Source organism: Mandrillus leucophaeus, unplaced genomic scaffold (assembly GCF_000951045.1).
Source record: "Mandrillus leucophaeus isolate KB7577 unplaced genomic scaffold, Mleu.le_1.0 Scaffold48, whole genome shotgun sequence".
Lineage (NCBI taxonomy): Eukaryota > Metazoa > Chordata > Mammalia > Primates > Cercopithecidae > Mandrillus > Mandrillus leucophaeus.
In genome coordinates, this window is record NW_012105142.1 from 3,440,076 (window position 1) to 3,464,591 (window position 24,516).

At 49.2% G+C, this 24,516-nt stretch overlaps 1 protein-coding gene across 1 annotated transcript in view; it reads right to left on the minus strand.

Annotated features, from left to right (window-relative positions):
- The window catches only part of ZNF536 (zinc finger protein 536), a 195,736-nt gene that overhangs the window by 102,615 nt on the left and 68,605 nt on the right, over positions 1–24,516 (minus strand). Inside the window, exon 2 of the mRNA XM_011995257.1 lies at positions 16,585–18,756. Within this exon, the coding sequence (XP_011850647.1) occupies positions 16,585–18,754 (2,170 nt within the window). The 5' untranslated portion in view covers positions 18,755–18,756. The remainder of the gene's footprint in view (positions 1–16,584; positions 18,757–24,516) is intronic.

A 24,516-nucleotide genomic window follows, 5' to 3' on the forward strand; every position in this document is an offset into this window, starting at 1 on the left:
GATACACGCATCCCAACACACACATCCTTATCCACATAACACACACCCATCCCGTGCCAACACAACAACATAATTGCACACCCAGGTGCCACATCCTAACACTTTCCAATACCCACAAACACATACTAACATTCACATCCCAAGTCACTGTCACCCGTGCACGCATGAATACACACACTCTTCACAGGCACATCCTCTCTCATACCAAGACAGCCATAGCCCAAGACACACACACCAACACATACTTAAACACATACATACAGGCAGAGAGGGACACATGCACCCGCAGCCACCTATACCTGAAAGATTAAGGTAACATGCAGATATACATACAGCATCACCACCCCAAGGCAGCACAAGCACACCCACCAATATATCCATATCCCCACACGCACAACACGCATTCAACACACACACACACACACACACACATCACAAGGAAAGAACCTGCTGGCCTCCTCCCATCCATCACAGCAGACTCAACCCCTCTACTGAGACCTGGGCCCCTTCCCTGAGAGCATCTTAGGTGCGGCCAGGGCCTCGTGCCAGCCCCAAGCTTCCTGCTGCATGTGGCCAGTGCGAAGTGGCTGCTTGCTCCAGCCCTGCGTGCCCACAACAACAAAACCCTCAGCCGCCCCTCCTCTGGAGGCCCTCCCAGACAATCATCCGACCCTCCTAATTTGCACCTCCATGGACGGCCCTGACCAGGCAGGAGGATTAGAGATCTCCTCCTTCTCTTTCTCTTCGTCTACTGGTGAGGGAGTCTCTCCTCTTCTGGAGAAGAGGTGGGGCCAGAGAGCTGACTTCTGGATGGGGTCTGCAAGCTCATGCACGAGACAGCACCGGCGGTGCCAGCAATGTTCCTCTACCTGCAGGCCTCTTCTCCCACCAGTCACACGCCCAGGCCACCTCCCCACACGGAGCTGCGGGCTACAGCATGTAAAGGACACTCACGAAGCATCATAGTGTCATAAGGGACCGGGGAACTGAGACAGGAGCAAGCTCACACTGGCGGAGAGCCAGGCAACCCAAGTCGGGTTGTGCTAGCCTATCCACCAGGCCGTGCCTCTGTGGCCTCAGTGGGCCTTGTCCCCCTTTCTCCTCCCTGTCTTAGACACTAGGGGAACATGTGTGACCTTGAGCAGGGGCTCAGGGATATTCACAACCACAGATCTCAGGGGGTCACCTCAAGCCTAAGCGTGGGGCTCAGGGGGGTCCCATCAGACATCAGCCAAGGGAGTAAGTGCTGGGCTATCCTCCTTCCCTGCTCCTTTCTCTGAAGGGATGTGGGGATGACTCCCATCGAGAAGCAAAGAGAGGGAAGTGGGGACCTCTGACCTCCCTGTAGCCTGTCCTACCAGGAGCTGGGTTTGCTGGTAAGCTGCATTCTGCCTTCTGCTGCATCTACACAACTCCCAGCCTGGCCCAAAGGTGGAGTTAAAAAGCAAGAGGTCACACAGAGGTGGGTTCAGATGCCAGCTCTGCCCTCTGCCGTTTCTAGCCTTACAACTCAATCCAACCTCTCCATGCCTCAGTTTACACATCCGCGGATATGCTGTCCCCTCCAGACCTCTAGGAATCCCTAGGAGGGCAGATTCCCAGTGACACCTTCTGTGGAACACTCCTGGGCAGCAGGGAAATGGGAGCCCATGCCAGGGGCCTGGGCTCACCCTATGCCCAACTCCTCCGATGCACCCACACGGCCTGACCCTGCAGTCTTATCTCCTACCGTGTCCTTCAGAGTGAGGACAAATACAGGTCTGGGGGAAGGCATCTTGTTTCTACCTGGGGAGGCGGCAAGGAAAGAGAAAGAGGAGCAAGGAAGATGACCAGGCTGTTCCCCTGTGCTTGAGAGGACGTCCCAGGCCCTGCACCCTAAGCCGCAATCCCTGAGCTAACCACTGTTTCTCTGTGGTCTCCCAACTCTCTTTTATGTGTGTGCCATTCCCAAAGACAGACCAGCTTCTCCTCAAGAGCAGGGAATCCCACCTTCCCTTCCTCTTGGGTGCCACCCCTTTCTCCACTAACATGACGAGGACACAGCCATGCACACACAGTGGCCACATGGAAGGACATGTCATTTGGCTTTGTTGGTGTCCATTGTCACTCTGGGCTGAGATGAGACTCAGTATTACCAAAAAAGAAGAGAACAGGCAGGAATGGACTCCTGGAGAAAGTGACCAAAGAACTCGCTGTCCTATGTAACACAGTCATATCTCCGGGACGGGGGAAGGGGAGGGACAGAACCTCGTCACCAGGTGCAGACTCCAAACCACCTTGCTCAAGGATGCCGGGACGCCTCTTCAGGTGTCCTGAGCAGGAGAGCCAGTGCCTCTGCTACTGGAAGAATCTCGGAGTGGTGACATTTCAGACACCATTTAGTTGCCCAAGCTCCATGCCTTTTCCTCCATCTGAATCTCTGTGAGAAAGCTTCTGTCTGTCACATTTGGCCATGGGACAGATGAGCTGGCATTCTCTCTTTCCCACTCCCCCGAGGACTAACCTGCTTGCCATGAACCAAGTGGTACACCCCATTCCTCTGGCAGTAGTGACTGGTTCAGGAATGGGCATAATAATACAAAAACACCTAGTAGGATGCAAGAAGATCATTGCTAGGCCTCCAGAAAAAAGTGCTCCTCTGTTTGGTGGCATGGGGATGTGAGATGTGAGCTGTGGCAGCCCTTTGGCTACTATAAGGAAAGTCCATGGGGATGCCATTTGAGCTGCTAACTCCACCTCACTTAGAGTCCAGAACTTCCAGTTCCATGAATCACTGCTCCTCTGTGGTTATAGTTGTAGTTAAAGTCGGTTTGAATTGAGACTCACTGTGGCAACACAATGGGTGGGGCAGGTTGGGCAGGAACTAAACCATCTTGAATTCACTCCACACAGAGAAGAAAAGCTGCCCACCTGGGACGGCATCAGTGACTGCTCTACAAGGGCACCCTAATCGACCTCCAGCGAAGAGAGCGTGATGCAAACAACTGGTCCCACCATCGCACCAGAGACATAGACAAATGACTACCAGATTCAATGAAACAAACCAGTGAGGTCAACCCTGTGTGCTGCACAGCACCCAACAACCACTCTACAGGCCAGGTGCAGTGGCTCAGGCCTGTAATCCCAGCACTTTGGGAGGCCGAGACGGGTGGGTCACTTGAGGTCAGGAATTTGAGAACAGCCTGGCCAACATGGTAAAACCCTGTCTCTACTAAAAATACAAAAATTAGCCAGGCTTGATGGGATGCACCTGTAGTCCCGGCTACTCGGGAGTCTGAAGTGGGAGAATCACTTGAACCCAGAAAGCAGAGGTTGAAGTGAGCCAAGATGGAGCCACTGCTCTCCAGCCTGGGCGACAGGGAGAGATTCCATCAAAAAAAAAAAAAAGAAAGAAAGAAAGAAGGAAGGAAGGAAGGAAGGAAGGAAGGAAGGGAGACATACCCAAATGAAATTAACATTCAATAGGGTAAAAAAAAAAAATTAAAATAATAAAAATGAAAAAACAGCCACTCCCCTGGCCGAGTTGCCCATTTTCACCTGTTTGTGTTTGTATTGTAGAGCACAGAAATAAAACTCATAACAGACAACGTCTATCGAGCACTGGAGTCTTCACTAACAGCTTTATAAAGAGAGGCAAACACTACCATTGTCCTCATGTCTACATGGAGGAAACCAAGGCACAGAGAGGCTGAGGAGCCCTTGCTGGGCCACACAGCTCCTGAGGGCCAGCACCAGAGCCCTCGGCCACAGCTACCCTACTCACAGTCATGCTGGGTGAAGCAGGGACCCTGGCAGCGCCCCTCCAGCTGCAAGACTCCACCTCTATGACATTCAGGAGAGATGGGAGGTAGAAGGGGGCGCTTGGGAAATGAGATAGAAGAGAGTCTCCCCAGCCCCTCACCAGGCATGTGGGTCCCTCAGAGACCACACGATGAAGTTTGGATGCAAAAGTCAGCAGGAAATCAAGGAAATCCTTGGACCCTAGGAACACTAATTCTCTACTCAAGGAACAGCAGATAAGACCCTTTAAAGTCACCCTCGGGCCATGGAAACATTTAGGAAGGGAGAGGAGAGAAAGGTGCAGGGAAACAATGAAAGACGCAGGAGAAATGGAAGCTGAGAGGTGTCTCAGAATCTTGTGTACTTCCCCACGTAAATTCCCATGATGTGGAGGAAAAAGCCAAAGCCCAGACAAGGAAAGCCAGCTGCCTAAATAGTCCAGCAGGATGACTAAATGCATGGCCCCGAAAATGTGTGTGGGGCCAGGCTCCGAAGTGAAGTGGGGATGTTCCGCCCTCAGCCTTTTCTTTAATGTGAGAAAATATGCTTGTCTCTGGCTGAATATCTAAGCATATAATGTTTTGTTTCATGAGAAAATAAAGGGCAATTGACTAGAAGTCATTTCCACCCATTCTCATAGCAAGTCTGCGTTCAGTTCACATCCCACCACCCAAAAAGAAGAGTGGCCGTATCCACAAGTGCCTGCAATCCTCTGCTGCAGGCTGCAGATGGACGTCCTGACATACTGGGGGTGCAGCCCTCCCATTCACCCAGAGCCCCTGTGGGGCAGGTATGGACCCTTCCTAAGGCAGACAGGGAAATGGATAAAACCTGAGACCGCCCCGCCAGTAGGGGGCCTCACAGGTTTTCTGCAGGCTCCAGCTGCAGGGTCCCAGTAGGAGCCTCACACCCCCGACTACCTGATGTGCCTTCCTCCATTCATGAGCCACTGCCTCCAAGGACAGCATGGTCAGGGGGCCATGAGCTGGAGCCAGGAGCCTGCCTCTCACTTTCTGGTGTGAAGAGCTGTCCTACGTCCCCCAGAGTACTCTCCCTCGGGAAGGTCCCCCATGTGGTGTGTGGGGTGCAATAAAGCTTTCACCCAGCCTCAGCAGCTCCCGTCCTGCTCCAGCCCTCTCTCCCTCCCTTCCTAGCCTGGGATGCCCTCCTGGGAAGCACCTGCTGGACTCTTCTCCCAGGGCCTCTTCTGGATGTGACGAGGCATTTACTTAGACTGTGGCTCCCAGTCAGGGAAAGGACGGCAGCCAGCCACAGTGGCTGAAAGAGACTTGTCTGCGTCCTCCAGGAAGTCACCAGGATTGGCCTGATTCTATAGAGGGAAAGAGTTACTCCTTCTTGCCAAAGAAGTTATTGAGCTAATTGAAGTGGTTCCTTGCCCTTTCAGGTCCTTTGAGAACAAATGTGGGTACCAAGGTGCTCCCACAGGCCCCAGGGTAAACCCTCCCATGTGTCTATCTTACTCTGTGAATTACCTGTCTAGCACCCAGAAACTGTGGGCTTCCAGATGCTGAGATGCATCTCTATTCATGGTTTTTTTTGTTTTTGTTTTTGTTTTTGTTTTTTGAGATGAAGTCTCACTCTGTTGCCTAGGCTGGAGTACAGTGGTGCTATCGCAGCTCATCACAACCTCCGCCTCCCGGATTCAAGCAAATTCTCCTGCCTCAGCCTCCCTAGTAGCTGGGATTACAGGCGACCACCACCACACTTGGCTAGTCTTTGTATTTTTAGTAGAGATGGGGTTTTGCCATGTTGGCCAGGCTGGTCTCGAACTCCTGACCTCAAGTGATCTGCCCACCTTGGCTTCCCAAAGTGCTGGCATTACAGGCGTGAGCCACCACGCCCGGCCTCTACTCATCTTTGCATCTCCAGTACCTGATGCCTTGCTCAGTGTTCAGAACCCACTTAATAAGCATTTCATCCTTCAATGAATAAAGAAGTGAATTAATGATTGAATAAACAAGTAAGTGTATTTATGAATGAACAAATAAGTCACAGAGTGGCTTGGTGATAGGAAACTACCTAGCTTCAGGGAGAGAGCCTTCAGTACAATCTTAGAAGGGGATTTTCTCATGGTGCAAACACCAGCGTAAAACAGTCTAGAGCCGCAGCGCACAGTGGGTGGTTTAACTCTGCAGCCTCGGGCTCACCAGCCTGCAACCGGAGACTCTACTGTGAGGTGACTCACCTAAGGAAATAATGGTGCGGAAGAACAGAATGATCAATGGGGTCACAAACGCTGCAGAAATGTATACCTCAGAGGTTGCTTCTTAGGCAAAAAAAAAAAAAAAAGGAAACAAGTCCTGTGTTCGCGAATCAGAGATTGGCTAAACCATTTTATAGATGTAGAGTTTTTCTTGGATTCCCCATATTTGTAGTATTTCCTCCATGTGCATATTACTTGTGTAAAGCCTGGGGAAAAAAAAGTATAACTATTACTATTAGGACAGGAATCTGCAAGCAACAGCCCAGGGGCCAAATCTGGACCATTGCTAATTTTTGTAAATAAAGTTTTATTTAAATACCATCACACTCTTATTTATGAAAGAACTGAATGTTTACTACAGAAACCACGTGGCCCCTAAAGCCAAAAATACTCAGTAGCTGGTTCTTTACAGGAAAACTTTGCTGATCCTGGTGTGAAATGTTCAATGACAAGAAAAAAATATGACATACATTTCAGTAAGAACTTACACAGAAGTATGTACTTTTTTGCTAACTACATTTTTAGTTGCATAAAAAGGACTGGAAAAGTATAAATTAAAAATATTCACCTAGAGTTTGATAGATCAGTAGGGTGACTAGAGTTAACAATAATCTATTGTACATTTCACTATAGCCAAAAGAGAATAATTCAAATGTGTCTAGAATAGACAAAAGATAATATTTTTTGAGACAGGTTTTTGCTCTGCTGCCCAGGCTGGAGTGCAGCGACATGATCTCAGCTCACTGCAACCTCCACCTCTTGGGCCTAAGGAATCCTCTCACCTCACCCTCCCAAGTAGCTGTAGCTGGGACTACAGGCGTGTGCTAATAATACCCTGGCTAATTTTTGTGTTTTTTATAGAGACAGGGTTTTGCTATATTGCCCAGTGCTGGGTTCAAGTGATCTGCCCACCTCGGCCTCCCAAAGTGTTGGAATACAGGCATGAGCCTCTGGGTCCAGCCAAGATAAATATTTAAGGTGATGAACATCCCAATTACCCTGATACCATCTTTATACATTATATGAATGTATCAAATTAGCACATTTACCCGAAAATCTATACATAAACTATGCATCAATAACAAAATATTTACTAGTTTAGCAAAAATAAAAGTTCACAGTGATTATTCCTGAGTGGTGATAGGCATACATATTTAATTTTTTTATTTTTTATTTATCTGTATCTCTTAAAAGTCCAAGATGAACGAGAATTACTTTATAGTAAGAAAAAAAGAATAATGAAGTCATTGAACAACAACAGCATCATAAAGTCAGTGAATGGGACTCGTGGAGGAGACCAAGTGGAAAGGTTTTGTTTATTTGTTTGTTTGTTTGTTTTTGAGACGGAGTTTCGCTCCTGTTGCCCAGACTGGAGTGCAATGGCACAATCTCAGCTCACTGCAAACTCCACCTCCCAGATTCAAGCGACTCTCCTGCCTCAGCCTCCCGAATAGCTGGCATTACAGGCACCCGCCACAATGTCTGGCTAATTTTTGCATTTTTAGTAGAGACGAGGTTTCGCCATGTTGGCCAGGCTGGTCTCGAACTCCTGACCTCAGATGATCCACCTGTCTCAGCCTCCCAAAGTATTGGGATTACAGGAGTGAGCCACTGTGCCCGGCCCCAAGTGGAAAGGTTTTGAAGGTCACTAGCAAGGACATTTCTGAGGAGTCTGGCCCCAGTCAGGGACGGACATGAATATTGCCAAGCCTTCTCCCTCGACAGGGACTATGATGCCACACAGCAGCTTTGCTGAGGGATCACTCCAATTTTTCAGGGCAAATTACTGAATTTTAAAAAAATGAAATGAAATGAAAATAAAAACACATATTTTAGCAACAAATCTAAAATATACACACATTTGGCAATAAAGAGAAGCATGTATCTGTCTTGTTCTTCAAGAAAACCACCACTGCACACACTTCATGTTGAACTCAACGTTAACATGTTGGACCTGTTCCAAAATGCCTCTCAAGATGATTGAGGACAACTGAGTGTCCAAAAACCACGATGACAACCACCGTGCTAAGAGTTGCTGGACATTACTTTAATGAAGAGAAGAGAGCACTGTGGCGCGAACCTATTTCATCGTGCATCAAATGGTTTTGGAACTGAGGTCAAACAAAAGAAAAGAAACTAGCTTTGGCCAAAAGTCTAGTCCTACAAGTTGCCTCTGTAAGGGAAAGAACTGATTTCTCCGTGAAATGTCCTGGGCCCCATGGCACAGAGTAAAACTGAAAGGTTCCCCAAAGGTAGACACTGCTTGCAAGAAAAGCTGGAAAATGACCCCATCCTTTGGAAGCAAGTGAGGAGGTGTTAAAGCCAAGCCCATCCTCATGCCCACATTGGAGGCAGCCTCCTGGTTGGGCACCGTTAAGGGGAGGGCCGGCCTCCCATGTGGCATGGTGGGCAGCCAAGCCAAGGAGTCAGCTTGTGCTGTGCCTCTCGCTTCTCCCAGACACATGCCACATGTCACACAAAAACCCCAAGGCTCACAGCAACAAAGGGATGGGTCCCACAAGAAGCTAGGTCCTGGACAACTTTCTCTTGGGGGTAGTGGGAACAGGAGGCAAATGAATTCTGCCTGGACCGCTGCCCTTGCTTTCGGCATGGCCCCCATTTTGCCCAGGCCCACCCATCAGGTAGCTGAAGATGATGTTTGTTCAGACATGCATTGTTTTGGGACTCTGCGGTCTTTTTTGAAGATATGGCTCAGGGAAAGGATGGTGGCAAATCTCTGTGCTTAGTTTGGCCCTGTTTGTTGCAAGCTGAGCCGCTGAATTCTAGATCCTGTCTCGCAGGCACATTTCAGAGGCACAGCACTCATTTCTTATATTCTGCTAATCAGCCCTGCTATTACCGGGAAGGTGCAGTCACTGACCAATCCCGGCTGGCGCCACCCCATCATACTCACAATATGCAAGGACTTAGGTGAAGACAGTATGCAAAATGCAACAAAAACAAATAGATGGAAATACAGCCCTGGTAAACCTAAACCAAACCTGGCTTGAGGATGAACCGAGAGGCCCCACAGAGAGCAAAGAGCCCACATGCACCCCGACGTAGACCTTTCTTAGCTACCTGGCTCCCAGGGGACCCCAGCCCAGCTCAGGTGCCTTAATGAGCAGGTTCTGCCCAAGAAACAAGTCCCATAGCTCTGCCCAAGTCCTGTTCCCCTAAGTTCCTTTTGGGAGTGGGGAGGGGGGCACAGCTTTCTGAAAAGGGCTTTCCAGATGGCGCCTGGCTGCGGCAGTGCCAGACTCCACAGCTTAAGTAAATGTTGCCATCGCCCCATCCTGCCAGGAAAAGGCAAGGGGGACCCATGGCCGCTCTCAGCTGCAGCGACGCTCACTTCCTGGGGAGATCAGAGTCCCCCCACCACCTGCCCACCCCCCCAACACCATACACCCCTCTTGGAGAGTCCCTTTCCTCTGCATTTGCAAGCCTCGCTCAGCCCCCGCCTCCTTCCTCCACATGCCAGCACCATCAACAAGGGTGGAGAGATGCGCCCATCAGATGCCGACAGAGGAGAGGAAGGCGAAGGGAGGTGAGACACCCAGAAGGGCAGCAAACAGGCCCAAGGGTCACAGATGGCAAAGGTTCCAGCCCAGTCATCACAGATTTGGGAAGTGTGCACAAATCCAATCTCCTGATCTCTGCAGGTGTTTCTCCACCACTGCCATCAATGCTCCAAAACAGCTCTACGGGTAAAGGGGTTAACTACTCACTCCCCTGACTTCCCGGGCTCAAAAGGCTTCCAAATGCTCCCTGCACAGTTTTTTTCCCATGAAATTCACTGTCTCCATCTCTAGATCGCCAAGTATCCCCACGATCTCTCTCTAGAACCCAGTGGAATTTCGAGGCCACTGTAACAGGGGCCTTGTTGAAAACAGCCCTGTACCCACCCCTTTGAAACATCAGAGCTCCCTGCCAGAAACTTCTTGGGGAGAAGAGGCAGACCTGGGAAATGCGCTCAGGTGTAGAGGAAGAAAGTCTTACCTTACCCTTCCTGGGAACGCACTTCCTATGAGCAGGACACAAAGATTCAAACCAGAGAAGGAATTGGAAAGATAAGCAACCTGGCAGTGAAGGGATCTGGGCAACCACAAGGACCCCAATCTGCTCTCTATGCAGAGGCTGCCCCAGCTCTGCAGAAGTGGCCCATGGCAGGTTACATAACACGGTGGGCATCATTTCCCAGCTACCTGAGTGCACGGTAAGCATGCGAGTGGGTAAGAGTCAGACCCTGGAAGCTCGTGATACCTGGTTTTGGCCAAACCATCAATCAGAGTGTCCACTGTGGCTGTTTGCAACGCAAATTACTGACTCCCACCCCAACACATCCAAGGTGGTGGTCAAGTCCTGAGCCTGGAACCTCCCATTCAAGTTAATGGAAATCACGCAGCTAATGCTTTAAGCTCTGTTTTGAAAATTGACTGCTTAATTCCTTGCCTCATTGTAACCTGTCCTTAGCTCATCTATGTTTTCCTTATTTCCATTAAACTTAGGTTTAAACGAGTGTTTCCGTCCCTTGCGCTAACATGTGTAGGGAGGAAAGCATCATGGAGCTCCTCAGAAGCTCAGCGGGCAGGAGTGCTGGAAACAGAAGGGCAGCTCAGGCAAGGCGGTGTCCATCCCGCAGATGGGCCAAGTGAGGCCGCCAGAGAAACACATTTGAGTGACCCCCCGGCCTGGAATCTAATCCCTCGCAAGCAAAACCCAGAGAGGGTGCTCTGCCTCTGGGATTTTATGTCGCACATCTCTGATGTTACACTCCCAATTTGAAGACTTGCAGAGCCTGTGCAAGTACCCTCTTTCTGAAATGCCAAGTGACAGTGGAGTGGCATCAAGCAGCCCCAGAGAAGTGGGATTTATGGCTCCATATAAAGGGGTCAGAAAGATGGTAAAAGCCCCGAAGTGTTACTGGTTGATCCCAAACCATCGCTTCTAAACACAAGATGATACAAGTTCCCCAAGTGAATGGGAAGTTTACAAAAAGAAACTGCTGATAGGCATCCGGCTCCCAGGGAAGGAGGAGCACGATGCGACAGCCGCACATGAACCAGTATCTGAGAGCAACGGCGATCCCGGCATGAGAAGGGTGTCCCGAGTGGACAGACCACCCTGGGGCCCCAGCAGAAAGGTGGCCGCCAGGGGAGGACACGGGGACCTCTGACCCTGTGCCCCATCTGACATTCCCCAGGAGACACCTGACCAGCCGGCTTATTCGTTTAGGCGGGCGGCCACCTCAGCTCTCGGCTCTCAGCTCAGGGGACGGGCCTTGGCTGGCGTCCGCCTGGGCACAGCTTCGGCACACACGAGCCGAGCCTCCGTAAATCTCCGCAAACACGGCGGCCGCCTGCACACGCTTCCACGGCAGGGACGGAAGGGCTGCATATGGCGCTCGGCTTTCACAGCTGAGCTTTAAAAAAAGTGCAGCTTTTCATCTCACTGAACCAGCTCCCAAATTAGGAGGTGGGGAAGGGAGGCTGGAGTTGGGGTGGGGTGGGGGCAGAAAAATAAGGAAGCAGGGAACAGGGGAAGGGGGAGGGGAACATTTAAGGCTAAATGTGATTTTAAAAGGAATCTCAGACTATAATCTGTTCATAAGGTCCCTCTGGAAAATTAAATAATGTTGCCTATTTGTCATCCCCAAGTTGACTAATTTCAAGTTCCTAATACCATTTTTAAAATGACATATATATATATATATATATAAAACAATGAAGGAGTCTACCTAAGAGGGCATCACTCACATGCTTGAGCCTGGGCTAAAAAATTTTTAAGTATTATTTATAAATGGGATTATTGTTTTCCAAAGTTCCACTCTGCAAAGAGATTAGTTGCCACCATGCTCAGGGGGGTCTCCCCAAGTCCTTTTTAATTCCCTGCCTAGAGGTGAAAGGTGGTTGGAATGGAACAGGAGGAAGAAGCCTGCTCCGGCAGTTTTCCTGGAATTGCCTGGAAACTTTTACTTTCTGTTTCCTCTGCTGATAATGACTGTCTTCGGCTCTGCAGCCAGCTCCCCTCTCCCCCCTTCCAGCCCCCTGTTGCTGCAGCCTCCCCGAGCTCCGGTATAAAGTTTGGCTTTTGCAGCAGGAAGCAGCTGGGCCAAGCAACCAGCGAATGATAATGACCTCAGAAATCTGCTGTTCGCTCGGCAACAATAGGGTGCTCAGTCTACTGGAAAATTGTGTTCATCAGCTAACTCTGCTCAGTTACTAATTGACATTGCCAAATATTTTAAGAACAATTGGAATGCACAAGCAAAAAAAAAAAAAAAAAAAAAATGAAGATCTTAATCCTCAAACTCAAATTTTTTTTCTTTTTCTTTTTCTTCTTTTGGGTGCCTGAATTTGTTTGTGTATGGAGCAGGCACTGGTTATCGTGAATGGGGGCAGGGAAGGGGAGCCACATGAGAAAAAGAGGTGGAAAAGAAAGAAAATCTATCATATCACTATACACCCCATGTAAATGCGAGAGCGCCCCAGATAAAGGCCTTTGATGCTGTGGTCAATGGGATGGAGACCCAGCATTTCAGGAATGCAGCTCTAACAACAAAAGAAGACCTCGCAAGGCTTTTAGCCCAGCTGACCAAATAATCCTTGTCCATCTCAAAATATTATACCAGAAGTAGTAGGGGTTAACGATATTTTCATCTTTGCATCTCTCCCTGGCTTTCCATTGATCCTGTAACTTAGCCGACTTTATTTAATGAACAGAGGGTCAATGCATTCAATTACCCCCTTCCCACCATCAACACTTCAATTATCCCCACTCCAAAATTACGGGGAATTCGGAAGGTAACTGCCCTGTTGGATATAATGAACAGTATCGTTTCTTAGTACATTAAGTTTTAATTATTCTGAGTGTGATTTCCAAAGCAAAATCTGAAGAAACAGAACTTTGGTCGTTTTCTGACTCAGAGCAAAGCTAGGATTCGAGCTCAGCCTTAGAGGAGGTTTTAGAGAAAGATGCAAAGATTAATGCCATAAGAGTGTCTGCATGCAAGCCAGAAACGAGGAGGTATCGAAACAGCCACCCCGCTTTCTAAATGTCATAAAAGAGTAAAATTTATAAGCTGCTGCTTTCCAAATAGTTTCTCTTTGCATTGTACACGGAGGCAGGAATGACATTGACCACGGTGTGAAATTACTGGTAAGTCAAATAAACAACAACACAACAAAAATAAAACAAAGGGGGAAGATGGGGAAGTGATCTGTGTGACTAGTTTTGTCCATTTTCTGCTAGAAAATATGACCTCTCAATTTGTCAAAGGTCCTAGTTTTCGCAGTTGATCTTAAGCTTGGTTCTCAGCAGTTTGGAGAGCCAAAGAACAAACACATTTTCTGGTTCACTGGAATCATTTTCACATGTTCACTGATTCAAACATTCTTTTGCTCACATAACAAACAGCTGCATCCCACATTAGCCTAGCCAGTGACAGTCGCCCATCTCGGCAATAACTGTTTGATTGCAAACTTGACCCCTTCTTCGTCTCGGTCTGAGCAAGACATTTTTAAACAGCCACTCCGTTCCCAATCCTTCTTTGCAAAGAATTACATCAGATAACAAAGGACGTCTCTGCCACTCATTGTAAGCCTTCTTCTAGAGATCTGTTCTAAGAGGCTCTGTAAAAAGGTTTTTTATGATGAATTCAGAACTACTATCATGTTAAGAGCAGCGATTTATAAAGAAGAATTCATTGGTTAAGATCTGAAAAAATAGTTTCTCAGGCCCTACTGACCCAGTTTTCAACAAAAAAAAGAATCAAGTGATGCAAATTAAGTTTTGCGACATTGTTATGCAGTCTGAGAAATTTGTAAAACCGTGTTTTGCAGTTATTTCTTAATAGAAGCCTTAATAAGTACTTCTTTCTTTACTTAAGGGCTTAAAGATTTTTTTTCTCTCTCCTTCACCTTGCAGGTTTCTCTTTAACAGGTAATAATAAAATACCCATTGTACCCAGATTTTTATTTAAATGCTTATTTTAATCGCACTTTTATACAAGTCAAACTTGTTGGAAATAAGAGGGAGGACTAACCAGATTTGGTTAAGAGTCCTAAATCCCAGGGAAACCTGAATGCCCCAGACGCACAGCTGATTCGGGTTGCATATTGGTATGACCTCAATTCTCCTACTTAGTCAGAAAATTATGAAAGGGTCTAATTTGAATATGAAGAAAACAAAGAAGTCAACCAGAAATGAAAGAATCAGTATTCACAATTGTAAAATACTTCAATGAGGGGAAATAAAAGTGAGAAGATAACCACAACTCAAGTATAATTCTCTTTTGAGTCATGAGCACGGTTGGTTCTTTTTAAGCAAAATGGGTTTTTTCAACCGAGCACTGAGAGATGGGCAAGCAACAGAGATGGGAATAGCATGAGGGCTATCACTTGGCCAGAAGGTGAGAAAAACACGGTAAACACGTCATTAATGAAGCTGAACATTTGGTGTCAGAATATTCCGCCGAGAACCTTACATTTCAGGTCTGAGAAAGGGATGGAAATCTGTCAATGTTAACTCCACGTCACTCTAAAACCTTAGGGGAAACAGTTTGCTGTCTGCATCCTGTCCTGTAAAGGTCCCAATTCAAAATCAGAGACGACACATGCCAGAAGAGGAGACCTCATCCTAGGAGACCAGAAAGAGTTCCTCCTGACATTGGGACACCTGGCACTTGGCTGCCTCTCATGTAGGGATTTATGTTTACATGGTGAAAACCCTTCCCTCGAATCTTAGTGTGTTCCTTGTGGCAATCGCTCCAGGTAGTGTGACCTCACGCCTCCATGGCACTCATGCTGCTGGTTAGACACTTCCTAAGTGTCTCATCAGTAATAAATCCCAAACAAGTCTAGGACTCCAGGAGTAGACAGTGTGTTTCATGGGTATTTAAGCAGCGGCATTAAGTGCTATCGGAATCTCTGGAATGTGCAGACCAGATTTATGTGTCTTAACAATTCTTTACTGGTTTGTAATAAGCTGGCAGAGTCCCACTTTATTTTAATACTAATTTTGTCCTAGAAGAAGAGTACGACTGTAACAGCAAAGCTAAAACTGGCATCTACTTAATAAGTGCAGCCGTGAATTGCCTCCAAGATCGAAATAGGTATCTAAACCAAGGAGTGAGGGTGGGATCAAGAAAGAAGAAAAAACTTTTTAAAAATGACCCTCAACAGTGTGCTGCTACGTCTTTAACAGTGGGCAAGGCAGTGCCTCGAGGTGCCTCAAACTGTCTTTCATTTTCTAGACTTAATGGCTGATTGCAGAAATCAATGTTGCCATTAGTAACAGGGTATTTGTTATGGCATGATTTCCTCTGTTGTTAGGCTGCAGAATGATTACAGTATTAGCGAGGTGCTTTCTTTATAAAGGGCTAAAGATATAACTTTCAATTTACTACCCATTAGTAAGGGGCTTTGGAAATATGGATGAAGGCAACACCTTACCCGCTGTTAGGTGGTGATTTTAATTTAGCCATCTGAGGCTAGCGTGTTTTTGTTGTTGTTGCTGCTGTTGTTGTTTTAGGTTTGTTTTTTTTTAACTGGGCCAAGAAGCTTCATCATTTCACAGACAGTTTGATGACAGATTTTCTGCTTTGCTATTTTAGACCCCAAAGCTGTATCGCCCGTGTAACACAGTACAATTTAAGACATAACAGTCGTGCGTCTGTGTTTCAAATGCCTGTACTTTTCCAAACCATCAGAGGAAAGTGGTGGGGCTCTTTAGGTCACTCAGATCTGGCAGGTGAGCCATGTTGTAATTTTGGAAGGGGACAGAAGATAGGTTTGGCTTAGGGAGGGAGACTGCGGTGCCTGCGTAAGAGAATTATGGGACTACGCCAAGCAGGAGAGAAAGACGGTGAAGTTTGGAACTTACACATTCACACCCAGGGATAGAGCAGAATGCCAGCTCCTGAGTTCCAGAGACGAGATGATAGCCGACAGCGTCAGGCCATGAAATGGGGTTGGACAATTGCAAGAAAAAGGTAGATTATGTCCACTGAAAAATGTACCACCTGGCAGCTTTCTTCTTTCTTTCTTTCTTTCTTTTTTTTTTTTTTTAGACAGTGTCTCATTCTGTCACTCAGACTGGAGTGCTGTGGTGTGATCTTGGCTCACTGCAGCCTCTGCCTCCCAGGCTCAAGCGATTCTCCTGCCTTAGCCTCCCGAATAGCTAGGATTACAGGCATGCACCACCACGTTTGCCTAATTTTTGGACTTTTAGTAGAGATGGGGTTTCTCCATGTTGGCCAGGCTGGCCTCAAAGCCCTGACCTCAAGTGATCCACCTGCCTCGGTGGCCCAAAGTGCTGAGATTACAGGCATGAGCCACCGTGCCTGACCTCAACCTACTTTCTTGGTAGCCAGCGCTCAAGGGAAGGCCTAAGAGGTGAAAGGACTGCCCTTTCCCTCCAGTCAGGGAGAGAAAGAAAGGCATGGCCCAGTGTTCAACACACCCATGTCCTCGACAAGACCCACTGGCCTTGGAACTGACTGGAGGCCTGGGAGCAGAACCAGGCAGCCCTGGGCAGGGCTGCTGTGCAAGCTGCTTCTCCCCACTTCCCGGCTAACCTACCTGAGGAGGACGGCGAGGAGGGGTGCGGGCTGTCCTCCTGGGCACTCCCGGTCTGGGAGAGGCCGCCTCCGACCCCGCTCTCCTCGGTGACATTGGAGGAGCCCGGTGTGGTGGAGCGGCTCACCGACTGAGACTCCTGGTCACTACCCGAGCCACGCCGCTCATCCAGGCCCACATGCAGCCCGTCCTCCTCACCCTTGCGGTCCCGCTTGTGGACACGGGAGTGCACGACCACCTGGTGGTAGGTGCGGAACACCCGGCCGCAGTCAGGGCACTCGGTGGGCTTCTCCTTCATGTTCCCAGGACCCTGCAGGTTATACTCGAGCGTCTGGTTCAGCCCGTGTGACAAAAAATCCCGACTGCTTTCTAAAGGGTCGAGCTTACTTGGCAGGTCTCTCTGGCTGCCCACTTTAGTGCTGTGAACCAAATCAGCAGGCATTTTCTGCTTGGAGCCATCTGCTCCCACTAACACGTACTCCCGCTTCTCCTTATCAAACAGAACCCCGGCGTTTGCCAAAGTGTCTTCGTGGTTGCGCTGCAGCGGATGCTCTTTAGACAAGAAGCCATGTTCCATGGCCATGCCCCTGGCCATGAGCTGCCAAGCCTGGTAGCTGTTCACGGGGTCCATCTCCGCAGCCTTGGCAGCCGCCTGCAGCCGCTCGATGCAGCTGGATTTCAGCGGCGGCACGAGGTTGAGGCATCCCAGGAGGGAGTGCTTGTCCCCCTCCGGGACGCCGTGGGCCATGCTGGAGATGGGAGACAGCAGCTTCCCCAGCGCTTCCTTCTCCTTCATGGGCAGTTCGCCCTTGCCATAGAGCTGGCTGGGCTCGCTCAGGCCGGCTTTGTCCGGGGCCATGAAGCCGCTCTGCAGGCAGGAGAGGTACCTGGAGTACAGGTTAGCGTGGGCCTCCTGGGACATGCCGCCCATGGGCACAGGCACCTCGGGGTCGCTGGGGGACTTGTTCTTCACCGACAGTTTGTTGAGGTGGACCTTCATGTGGTTCTTGAGGAACCAGGGCTCCTTGAAGCGCCGGCCGCAGATCTGGCAGCAGTGCTCAAAGGAGTCTTTGTGCTTGCGCATGTGGCCCTTGAGGAACCACGCCTGGCTGAACACCTGGCCGCACACCTCGCAGCGGAATTCGTTGGCCGACTGTTCCCCACCGCCATTGGGGCCCTGGCCCTGGGCCGACTCGGCGGTGATGTGTGCCTTCTCCACGTGGCTGATGAGCTCCTCTTCCTGCGAAGCCGCGAAGTCGCACAGCGTGCACTTGTAGGGCTTGTGCAGGATGCGGATGTGGCGGTCCAGCTCCTCGCGCTTCTTGAATTTGCCCTTGCAGAAGGTACAGCGGAAGCCGGCCGCCGGGGCCACCGCATCCTCTTGCACGCTGGCCGGCTTGGGCGAGGGCACCGGGTGGGCCACATCGGGCACGCTATGGTTGGCGGGCAGGGCCAGGGTGCAGGCGGCCAGCGCGGCCTGCTGGGCGTGCGGCGGGGGCTTCAGGTCCGGCCGGGGCTGCAGCAGGCTGCCCTTCAGCTGCTTGTCCCGCAGGATGGCGCGCTCCTCCAGCTCGTGCAGCAGGCGGTTCTCCTCGCGCACGCGCCCGCGCCCCTTGCCCAGGTTGCCCAGCTTGTGGGTCCGCAGGTGGATCTTGAGGTTCCCCTTCTGCGCCGCCCTGTGGTCGCAGTACGGGCACTTGAAGGGCTTCTCGCCCGTGTGCGTGCGCATGTGCAGGGAGAGGATGCTGTTGAAGCGGAAGCGCTTGCCACAGAGCGGGCACGGGTACTTGCGGTTCTTGCGGGCGTCGTCCTCGATGTCGCTCATCTGGGACATGATACCCAGGTTCTGCCCGTTGAGGAACTGCTGCAGGTCCACCCTCCCGTTGAGGCTGGTGTCCACCTCCCGGCCCAGCTGGTTGGCCAGGAGCGCCATCTGACTGCCCATGGGCTGGCCGCTCATGGGCACGTGGGCTTTCTCCTCCAGGGATGCGGGGGGCTTCTCCTCGGGGTTGGGCCGGGGATGGAGCTCGGGGAAAGCATGGCTGAGCTGGGAGGTGATCTGGTGCAGCTTCTGACTCATGGCATACTGGCCGTTGAGGACGGGGCCGCTCAGGTGGGGCTCAGCTTCCGGCTCCGCCGAAGACACTCCAAGGCACAGGCTCGCTTCTTCCATCCCTGAAAAGAGAGGCAGAGTTCAGATCCGTGCCAGGTGCGGCTATGGCGCCATGAATCAATAGCATTGGCGGGCAGGGAATTTGCATTTCATGCCTTACCTACACATAATCATGCTAAGGAATTCTAGTCAAAAACAATAATAAAAAAATGAATTATTAAATGCCAATTATGCAATATGGCATTGCTCCTCCAATTTGTTTTGGCGACAGATCGTCTTCCTTGTATTTTCTATTTACAGACTGCAATTATTCATTCACCTTTAAATTATTAATGTTTTACCACTTTCAACACCTAATAACAAATCAAGGGTCTACGTGTGAAACTTTTTCTCCGTTGCCCCATTGTCGCACCTGTACCTGTTGGTTCAGTCCAAAGTTTGCCTGAGAGCAGAATGACTTTTCCCATAAGACCAAATAAACCCACTTGGAACTTCTGTTTCCGTTTACTACATTCAATACATTCACCAGTCTGAGATGAAAGAGATCATTTTATGATTTGGTCAAAAAAAAAAAAAAAAAACCCAATGGTATGATATTTACTGGTACATAATAAAACAAGATAATGTTTTGGGAAAAAATAAAGTAAAGGACAGGCTTTAGAACAATAAAAGGGATTTTGCTTTAGTCAACAAAAAGTGCAGTAATATCTCATTAAGCTGATTAGTATGCTGCTTAGAAACAGTACTAGGTGCTGTAACACATGATTATAATCATAAAAATCCTTCAGTGTTTGCAAGGAAGCATTAACGAGGTATATTAAATTTTAAGGAGACTGCGAGTAGCGGCTTTGCAAACCTCAGAGATTAAGATTTAACCCTTATGTTACGAAACACTGTTATTTTGTCATTTGGTAACTGTGCCCATCAAAAGAAGTGTAAATTATCTCCTGACGGAATCTTAGCAGATTGTTGAAGTTGTTCAAATTTGGGTCAAAGGAAACACCGATACCTTGTAAGGGGGCTCTTCCCATCCTTCAGTGGCAAGATATCCAAAGCAGGGACTTCGATTGGGTTTAAAGAGATCTTTTATAGAACTAGATAAAAACCCATTAAAATCCAGGGATGATGCCATAGGAAGTCTCAACCAAGTTTGAGTGTTTTTAATAACTTTCCCAATATACAATAATGAGTACAAATTGTACCTGCAGTATGTGTTTTGCAGAAAATTAGAACTCAAAGTTGTTTGTTAAACACTATCGTTCAAAGCTGGTCTGCATAATTGTCTTTAATAGTCCTCTCTGCCCCCTCTCCAGCCTGTGCAGAATGGCTAAAACCAGATGGTTCCAGGGAGGGCAGAGGAAACAGCCCCTTCCACATTGGAGCATATGGGGAGCTCAACTTTGCAAGACAATGAACCCCTGCCTGGGGTCCTTCCATTTCCAGCTATGTCTTCCACCTGAAGGACTCCAAATTTGTTTCCTGCCATTGGAATCATCTTTGCACACACCCCTCCTCTAGCATCCCATTGTTTAGATGTGTTGGGCAGCTAGGTGGTCCAGGAGCTGTTCTTAACCCCAGCCAGGACTGATTTCTGGGCTAAGCGATTAACCAGGGGGACCTGTGGGGACAGAGCTCAACTGTGGAGGAAGCACAGGCAGGCTCGGCAGGGTCTGCTGCTTGCTGGGCCTCCCGACAGGAGACTGCGTGGCATGGAGGGTCTCCGATGGGAGATCTGACTTCCTTGGCAGGAGGAGTAGGGTGGTGAGTCTATCTTGCAAGGGAAGGGAAGAAAGAGCCATGAATGTTTATTTCCAGGCGGCCGAGGGATTACAGTGGTGGTGCTGGGCCAACTGTGTCTACGAATGAAAGATATGCACAACTGTGCAAAGCATGAAGACACATGTAAAGGTGCATGGGCACTTGCCATAGGAGAAGGCTTCCAGCTTGTCATCTTTCCTTTTTGTTTCTGGGGGCAGTCTACACTCAAATTTTCTTAAAACACACAGGCCCATTTTGGAGGTTGGTCAGAAAAAAGCTAATATCCCATGGAGGTTGCTGCATTCATTCAACAAACTTACCGAGATCCTTCCATGTGCCAGTCCCTAGCCTTGCCACTGGAGACATGATGGTGGACAAGACCTACCAGCCCCAGGACTCATGACACCCACTATCCAGCAGGGAGGAGCAGGCACAGTGTACAGAGGTTGCTGGAGGCTCCAGGCAGAGACTGGTGGCCCCAGGGCCCTGTCTGGCACCCTCTCTCCACCTTCAAGCCCCATACAGCTGCACTGGCTCCTCTTCTGAGCCAACAGGGATCATGACCCTGAAGCCACACAGGATTGCTCAGAATTCTACCCAACAGCTCCGTGGAAGTTTGGAAAGTCTAAGGCCAACAGGGCTGGCCCACTTCCAAAGGCTACCCAGTTGGCCAGCTCAGAAGACATGAATCCAGGAAGACGGGCTATTTTCAGGTTGCCGCTGATGAGCTGACGCCAATTCAGCAGGAGGGAGAGAAGGCTGAATGTGGAATGCGGCGAGACTGCAAATCAGCTTGGATGAGGGGCATGGTGTTGAAGACCATGTCCCCCAACACCACCACGATTCATGCTATGCAAGTAACAGCTCAACTCATCAACTAAGGAACATGGGAGTTTTCAGGTTTGGTTTGAGTATGGAGTTCTTTTATTTTGTTCAAATCTATCAAGCATTCTATCTATCTATCTATCCATCCTGGCCGGAGTTAACAAAGCTTTAAGTAACCTCTTTAAGGTCTTTAAATGCCTTTGCTAGATTGTCAGCTGAGGATAGAATGTTCTAGAACATGCATGCTGCCCTGGCTCTTTTAATAGTTGGCTCTGTTCTTATTCATGTGGGTCTGAGCTCACACATCCTTTCTCACAAAAGCCCTCTGTGCCCACCCTGTCTGAGGCTGACACCCCAGCCCCTCTCTGTCCCAACACTTTACTTTCTTCTTCGTAGCATTTACCATGGGGGCAACATTTTGTCATTGATCCTTTTACAGACATGCTTCATTCCCGTGAAGGCAGAGGGTATATCTGTCTTGGTCAAGGATGAAGCCTTGGGTCCTTATGCAGAGCTGGCTTCCCTTAGGTTCGGTATGTCCCAAGTGAACGGATGAATGAGTGAATAGAGACTCACTCTAACCTCAACCTTATGTGACCTAACCTCAGCCTTTGCACAAGTCCAGAGCACCTAAAATCAGTCATGTGCCCTAACCTCAACCTTCCTACAAATCCAAGAGCACCTACAATCAGTCATGTGACCTAACCTCAGCCTCTGCACAAGTCCAAGAGCACCTACAATCAGAATCGGACAGAGTTGGAAGGGTCTCTCGCTACCACTGAGAAGCTGAAGGTTCAGAAACCACCAAGGGAAAGCCACCCCTGGCCAGCCATGGTGGCTCATGCCTGTAATCCCAGCACTTTAGGAGACCGAGGTGGGCGGATCACTTGAAGTCAGGAGTTCGTGATCAGCCTGACCAACATGTTGAAACTTCGTCTCTACTAAAAATACAAAAATTAGCTGGGGGTTGTGGTGGGCATCTGTAATTCCAGCTACTTGGGAGGCTGAGGCAGGAGAATCACTGGAACCTGAGAGGCGGAGCTTGCAGTGAGCTGAGATCATGCCATTGCACTCCAGCCTGGGCAACAGAGCGAGACTCTGTCTAAAAAAACGAAAAACAGAAAAAAGGAAGGGAAGGGAAGAGAAGGGGAGGAAAGGGGAGGGGAGGGAAGGGAGTCTACACCCCCAACTTTCCCAGTCTAGGTGTCCATGGTGATCACCCCAGGCTTGGACCACCCCTGATGGCCCAATTGCTGAACACTAGGAGACAAAGCAATGGTTCCCTTTAGAACTTAACTGACCGTCACTGCCCATGGGAGATCCCAGGGTTTCAGAGGAGCTGGCAGCTCCCCAGGAGACGCTTCCAGGATATTGGTCCCCAGCCCTTGAATAAGCCTGGGAGAAGCTTACACGGAGCCTTACTGGGAAGCAGGACCACGATAGTCAGATCAGAATCCTCTGTGATTCCTCAAGCAGGTGCAGCTGAGGCCGCTGCAATGGGGCAGTCGTAACTGACGCCTGCTGCTCGACTTAGAGCAAGAAAGGGAAGCACGAGTTCCTGGAAAGAGTATGGGGTAATTGGTGTGCTGTCTCTGCGCCAAAACAGCCGAGGCAGGACAAGCTGGCCCCAGGCCCGGCCTGGGACTCGCAAAACCTGGGTCAGCCCCAATTTCTCCAGCCTTGACACTTCACTCATCCAGAGTGCATTTATTCCTTACCTTAGCCATTCAGTCAGTATTTGCCAGGGGCCTTCCATGTACCTGCCCTCGAGGGCCTGTGGATCTAAGAGGCCAGTGTGAGTGAGTGTCCACAAGTAACAGGGGAGCAATGAAAGGTCCCTTTGAGGCTGAATGCAAAGCTGGGGAAAAGAGAAACCATCTCAGCTTTGGTGTCTGATGGGGTGTGTGTGTGTGTGTGTGTGTGTGTGTTTCTGTGTGTGTGTAAGCACATTAAGTATGTCTGTGTTGAGGGAAGGGTGGGGAGTCCCTACCTGGTAGCCCTCTAGAAATGTATACAAATGCCTACACTGGGAAACTAAGGCATCATTAATCCTACTGTTAAAAGATTGAATCCAACTGCAGACATAAGAGCTCACGGGCCTGGAGGAAGTGGAGTTGCCTGCAAACGAGATGATCTGTTGGAAGGGGCCGGATGCAATGGCTCACACATGTAATCCCAGCACTTTGGGAGGCTGAGCCCCAGGAGTTTGAGGCCAGCCTAAGCCACATGGCAAAGCCCCATCTCTACTAAAAATATAAAATAATTAGCCAGGCTTGGCGGTGCATCCCTGTAGTCCCAACTACTTGGGAGGCTGAGGTGGGAGGCTCACTTGAATCTGGGGAAGTCGAGACTGCAGTGAACTATGATCCGTACCACTGCACTTCAGCCTGGGCAATGGGAATGAGACCTTGTCTCAAAAAATAAAAATAATTTAAAAGATCATTTTTTTAATTTTCAAAAAAGACCTGATGGAAGGTCTTATTACCCCTTTCCCCAGCCCACCACGGAGTAAGCCTTCCGTTTCAGACCATGCTGCTCCCTGACAGGCCTCATAGGGAATATCCCTGGAGGGGCCTCCTGCCACAGCACACCCCCGACCCCGCTGCCAGAGCACTTTAGCCTACACGCCCCACTGACCCTTCATTCAGCGCTGCGTGACCCAGGAGCCGCAGCCACAGATTATTCACTTGGACTGATGTCCAGAAGAGGTTTTTCTAGGTGTTTCTAGGATTTTTTTATAGTTTCATAACTTATGTTTAAGTCTTTAATCCATGTGGAGCTAATCTCAATACTGGGTATACATGGACATAAAGATGGAGACAACAGGCCCTGGGGACTCCAAAAGTGGGGAGGGAGAGTGGGGAGGGAGGGTTGATAAAACTGCCTATAGGGTACAATGTTTGCTATTTGGGCGATGGGTGCACTAGAGGCCCAGTCCCCAGCATTATGCAATATACCCATGTAACTTAACAAACATGCACACGTACCCCCGAATCAAAATTTTAAAAACGGAAGCCAGGGGCCAGCAGAGGGCAGGCCATGATCCTGGGCTTAATGCAATTGGGCAGCCAGGACTTTCAGTAACCTCCACAAGAACTCATGGAACCAGTTCACCTGGACAGGAAAACCCTTAGCACAATTAAAAGCAAGCAAACAAACTACTAAACAGTGAGAACAGTTTGCCCCTGGCCTTCAGTTCGTTGCCCCAGCCTGAAACCTATAAGGAAGAGGATCAATAA